We start from the raw sequence: 6,034 nt of genomic DNA on the forward strand, positions 1-6,034 counted from the left end.
GGGGGGGGGGGGGGGGGGGGGGGGGGGGGGGGGGGGGGGGCGGTGTCGCACGGTGCTCTCCATCAACGGCAGTCACCATGGACATTCCAGTTCAAACTGGTCCCCTCCCAAGGCACTTTCCTCAAGCTACTGATTTTGGAATAATAGCTCAGGTCACAGAAAACTTTCCTCAAGTCTCACCCAGCTCTGTCCAATACCCTTTGGTCATAGGCCAGCTCCCCAGCCCCAGGCTCTGCCCGCCGCCCCCCAGGCCCGTCCCCGCCCCCAACCCCACTCACAGTTGAGGAGCCCGAGCTGCAGGAGCGAGGCCAGGGCCGTGAGGATCATGAAGAGTAGCAGCCCGCCCCTGCGCCCCAGGAACCTGACCACCATGCACATAGCGAGGCAGGATGCCAGGGCAATACTGGCCACGGTGTAATAGTCGGCATAGAAGTTCTCCAGCAGCGGCACCTTCACCTCGTGGCCCATCATGCTCCGTGCAAAGCAGTGGTGGATCCCGTAGCCCGTCAGCCTGTGGGGAGACACACAGCCGAGGGGGGCAATGGGCAGGCGGACAAAGGCAGGAGGGATCAATGACCAGGAAATAGGGAGGCAGCTCAGCATGTCACAGAAAACATGCTGTCACCACCAGCGAATGTATGACCGGGTGCAAGGCAAAGGGACTTCAGAGACATGACAGGAGCGTGCCCCTCATGGGGGAGGGGGTGGCGGTTCCCTCTCCACCATCCCTTTAGCAGAAGAGTGGGGTGTAAAAGCAGTGAGACCGTCGGTTTGAACACCATCCAACAAATCCATCACGCATGACAAAGCACTCCCCACGCATCAGCTCACTTCATCCCATGTCGGTCCCCCCAGGAGCTCCTGTCAGACCCATTTCACAGAAGGGCAAAAAGGCCCAAGGAGGTTAAGCAGCTCGCACCAGTCTACCGAGCTGACAAGTGACAACTTCGAAGGCATCCTGCCTATCTGGGCCTCTGCCTCTTCCTGCAGCATTCAGGGTTCTGGAAACTTGGCGATCCGTCCAGATAACTACCTACTAAACCCATTCCTGCTGCTATTGACAAGACACGCCCTGGGAAAGCTCTAGGAAGTCAGGCCAAATGAAGACATCTGGTCTTGGAGACTCTGTTTCCATTCTTAATTTATCACTGTTTCCTTCCCTCTGCCCTGGGTCAAGCCTCTTTCCCGCCCCCAGAGGATCATATAAACCTGCCGGGGAAACGTTGTGTCCGGGCCCCTGGAGGCAGACATCCAGTCTGGGAAGCGGGAATCCGAATGCACCCGGGACCCCCCACCCTCACTCCCCCGGGAGGCTGCAGGTGCGCGCGCATCACGTGGGCAGCGCCGTGAATGCCCATTCGTGACGTCAGCGCTCGGCAGCCGGCCCAGCGCTAAAAACCTCCTTTTCACCCAACCCCTCTTCCGTGCTTTGGGGAAATCGAAGTGCTTTTATCACACCATGAGGATGCGTCAAGGTCAACTGCAACAGACCCCTGCCCCTGCAGGACGAAGCTGCTGTTTGCCAAATGAACTCATTTCCATTTGGGAAATCCTCCGCAAAGGGCCTGCCGGTGCCGTCCTTTTACCATCGAGCAACTGGTGGAGACTGGGTTCACCTCTGGGGATCCCAGATAACTTTCTCTGCTTCTCAGCCTACTGAGGTCTCAGGGAAACCTACCTTTTTGTTCTGGTAGGAAGGCAGTCTTCTGACCACAACAGGTAAAAAGGTCAGAAGCGTTACACAAGCAGCATTAAAATGGAAACTTGGCATCTCCTCTATGTCACAATTTGTGTTTCTTTCCCCGAAATAAAAGTTGGAGAAGTCATTCCATTTTTAATGGTCCCATTAGCTAGCCTAGCTAGCTACTCTCTGTCTGAGACTGGACAACAGCATGGTGGCCGTGTCCGGAGCCGGCTCTGGGCCGGGAGGCTGAGGCCTCAGGGCTCCGGCCCTGACCCACCGTGTGCCCACGGCCTCCATCTCCCTGAGTGTAGGACAGGGTGTGAGCAGGAACCCCAGTATCGAGAACTGATTAAGTAGAGCTGCTTCGAAAGAAACAGCTCTGGGAAATGGTAGGACCAGGGCCTTGACCCCGGGCCTCGCTCTCTGCCAGACAGCAGTCCTGAGGCCGTTCGCAGGTGAGTGTAAAACTACCCCCACCCCATAGCCTCTAACATCAAATAAGGGTTAACCCCCCCGCCCCCGACCTTAGATGACCACTGACCCTGAGTGAAGGCCACCTCGTGTGGTCAGGGAAGGGCAGGGTTATTGAGCTGTGAGTCAAGATGAGAAAGACCTTCTCGGTAACACTGATGCCGGGGCTTAGCCCAGGGCCTCTCGGCAAAGAGCAAAGCCCTGGGCTGGCTGTGGGAGGAGGAGGGCCCCTCTGCCCTCTCTTCCCAGCCTCTCCCTGACTTCCACCCTCTCCGTGTCCCTCTTGCGACTCACGAGTTCACACACAGGACCACGATGTTTTTCCACAGGTTCCGGGTTCCCACCACTTTCACGATGCAGACCTTCTTGGGCCTCCGGGAAAGCTCCTTCTCCAGCTCTGCAGGGAAAGAGAGCCTGTGACCTCTCGGCAAGACCCCGGACAGGCAGCCTCACAGATGTTCCCGAATTTGGGCATCATGACAAGGGGAAACATTTTTTTTTTTTTTTTTTTCCGTTAAGCTAGGGGATAAGGGTCTGGCTCTGAGGTTAGAAAAGGCGTCCACAAAGACACCAGCTTTGCAGTTCAAATTTCCCCGTGGGGCCTGAAGGGAGCCACGACATGCCGTCAAGAGTCCCTTGCCGCTGCAAAGCCTTTCTTGCCAGAGAGGCAGGACCCGCACAAATAAGCCATCAGGGTAGACTCACCCTGCTTTGCCCAAGCACAAAACTAAATGATATTCTAGGTCACAGAGGCACTAATCAGGTTCAGGCCATATCAAAACAAGTGGTTCCTGTCCTTCTAGAGTCTGACCCGTCTGCCTCGCCACGCTCCTGTGCTCCTTAGCTTCGTGGGCAGCCATCTCCAAGTCAGGCCTGCACACGTGAGTGCACACATGTGCACAGAAGGGCAGACACAAGTGTATGCACACGTGCCTGTGTGTACGTCTTCGCCAACAGTCAAAGGTCTTTGCGACCCAAGCAAGACAGGCAGTGTTTTGCTCAGTGATGTGACCACCCCCCAGCGCATGAGACGGAGTTTCTCGGGTGGCTCACACCAGCTCTGAAAGCCGTTCTGAACAGACTCCGACAGGCGCCTCCAACGCCCCACTCACAAGGTGGAGCAGTTTGCCGAAGGCCGGGTATCGACCTGGCAGCCTCACAAGAAAGGTCAACACAAGGAAATGCCCCAGCCTCCTGGAGCTCCCTGTGCGCCCAGGAGCAGGAATGTCCCACATTCAGCCTCCGACGCCCCTCCCCGCTCTCCCAGCCGAGCGGTTCCTCAGGACTCATTCTCTACTTGGGAGCTCAAAAGGGAAAGGGAGACCTAACCCACTGATGGGTGGCCGGTGCTCCTCAGGACTGTCAAGGCCACGAGAGATAAGGCAGAGGCCAGAGGAGGCTGGGGAGGGGTGACCACTAAGTTCCATCCTGGATTGGGATCCTGGGACAGGAAGTCATCAATGGAGAGACTGGTGACAGCCAGGGGAAGGCTGGGGTCATTTAGGTGTATGTACCAGCAGCAGCTTCTCGACTGAGACAAAGGTCCTGTGGTAATATGTTAACAGTGGGGGAGACGGACGGAGTGCAGAGTATTCAGAAATTCTGTACTAGTTTTGCCACTTTTCTATAAACCTAAAAGTATTCCAAAATAAGTTTACTAAAAAACCCAAACCAACCAAACAAAAACAAGCAGTATGGGTGGGAAGGCACAGTCTACTGAGGAAGGCTTCCGAGCTTGGAAGAAAGAAGTACCTCAGGAGAGACCTCAAAGCAGCATTTGCGGAGGGGACCGAGCTACGGAAGTGCGCTCTGATATCTCTTAGGGCCATTCCTACCCCTGGACGTCCCCAGTTCGACTCTCCTCTTCTACCTCTTTCCTGCCAGCCCATGGAAGAAGGGCCACAAACCTTATTAGTTACACTTTGAAGGAAAATATCTTGCTTAACCATGAGGGGTTTTTTTTGGATCAGTGTCACCAGCTGGGGCATGAAGGGAGAAGGAAAAGTCTTTCGCTGTCTGAGGGATGCCATGCCACCTGAGTTTCCAGAACTTTCTTCCTTCCCCTATTTAGGTACAAAATTGAGGTCTATGCACAAGCTAGAACAGCTAGCACTTCAGCTGTCTCTCCATGGATCCCCCCAACTCCCGACATCTTCCCAGCCTTTACTTTCCCCCCTCTGCAAACATAGGCTGATTTGATTTACAAACATCCTTTCCCCTTGGTTAAAACACTAAAAAACTTTTAAAGAACATGGAATTAGTATGGTTAACAAATAATATTGGATCCAATGGTCTGAGTGTCTTCACTGTTAAAAAACTCATCAAGGGGCGCCTGGGTGGCTCAGTCGGTTAAGCGTCTGCCTGCAGCTCAGGTCATGATCCTGGGGTGCCTGGGATCAAGCCCCACATCGGGCTCCCTGCTCAGTGGGGAGGTCTGCTTCTCCCTCTCCCTCTGTTGCTCCCCCTGCTCATGCTCTCTCTGGCTCTCTTTCTCAAATAAATAAATAAAATCTAAAAAAAAAAACCTCATCAGGAATCAACTATAGTAGCCACACTTGCTCATCATGGAAACTGTCCAAGAAGAAAACGGCTATTAGAATGTTTATATAAATTAATTTTTTTTTTTTTGGTAATGTGGCTCAAACCTAACGGCTAATACATGAAACAGATGTTTAAAGAAGCTGCAGCAACTGCAATTGTGACCTGAGTGTTTTTTTTTTTTTTTTATGACATTAAACTGTACAGCCCAAGGTCTACAGAACTGACTGTAATCTACAGAGGTAACTTCATTATTCTAAACAGAATTAAATTAACCTGTCTGGGGCTATTGATATGTTGTCTCGGTTACATAAATCACCAGCCTATTAACGACAACATCAAACTGCCTCAGCACGAAGTCTGTGTCTCTGGGACAAAAAGCCCCCAGCTCTGAGCTGGAAGGACCAGCAGATGACCCTCCATCTCTCTAGGCGTCAGATGGAAAGCCGGGATGGCCTTGCGTCCTTGCGCACGGCTGCACAGGATTACAAGGGGAGTGCCAGCCAAGCAGACTCTGAGCACCAAGGAAGTGACTGTTAAAAGCATTTCCTCTCCCTGTCCTCCTTCCAAGCTCTCCGACCCTCTGGATTCACAGATTAGATTATATTCAGAGGATCAGAAAAATGTCAAAACAAAACCAAACGGGGCTGACAGAGTTTTGACCAGCCGGCTGCCCCTACTCCATCCTGCAGCCCCTGGTGCCCTCTCCTCCGCGTTTCCGCGGATCCCTGTCAGATCACAGCTTCACCCGCAATGCAGCAAGGGGTCTGACAGACCTGGCAGAATCCCGGTCTTCTTTCTTTTTGTTGGGCTTCCTCTGTGCCTCAGTTTCTCAGCTGGCACATGGGACAATGCCCCTCTCTTGGAGCACTGTTACAAAGACCAAAGGAGCAGATGAAGCCCCGCATGGCCCTGGGTGAGCAGGCGCCCCTCCTGGCCAGTGTTTTGGCTGACCAAGACGGTCCCCAGCTGCAGAAGGGACAGGTGTCCTTGCAGACACCCAGGAGTCATGACCTCTACATACGGAAGAGATCCAGGTGAGGGGTCAAACCCTGCTTCCCCAGGACAGCACAGAGCGAGGAGAGGACAGTGCTGGATCACTCAGTGCTCAGAGATGCAGGGCAAACACACAGACGATAATTTGCATTTGTCTGGATGCGGGGGTGAGATTAACTGGCTTTGCTTTTATACTTATGTGCACTGCTGATGTGCTCCTGGTGAAACTGGGAAAACATCAGTTATGGCGATGGGGAAAAAGACAGAGAAGTAGGGGAAAGAAGAAGGGGGGAGGAGGAGGAGCAGGAGGAGGACGAGCAGGAGGAGGAGGAGCAGGAGGAGGAG

The 6,034-nt window shown here is 53.6% G+C and overlaps 1 protein-coding gene across 3 annotated transcripts in view; it reads right to left on the reverse strand.

The window, feature by feature from the left end:
* Positions 1-6,034, reverse strand: part of SLC22A23 (solute carrier family 22 member 23) — a 172,795-nt gene that overhangs the window by 17,218 nt on the left and 149,543 nt on the right. For all 3 annotated transcript variants that reach the window (XM_025891073.2, XM_073877515.1, XM_073877516.1), the window contains exons 6-7: positions 2,450-2,552; positions 279-511 (exon numbers count right to left, since the gene is read on the reverse strand). In XM_025891073.2, coding sequence (XP_025746858.1) covers positions 279-511; positions 2,450-2,552 — 336 coding nt within the window. The remainder of the gene's footprint in view (positions 1-278; positions 512-2,449; positions 2,553-6,034) is intronic.

This window comes from Callorhinus ursinus, unplaced genomic scaffold (assembly GCF_003265705.2).
Source record: "Callorhinus ursinus isolate GAN/ISIS: 27379988/994484 unplaced genomic scaffold, GSC_fseal_2.0 scaffold26, whole genome shotgun sequence".
In the NCBI taxonomy this organism is placed as follows: domain Eukaryota; kingdom Metazoa; phylum Chordata; class Mammalia; order Carnivora; family Otariidae; genus Callorhinus; species Callorhinus ursinus.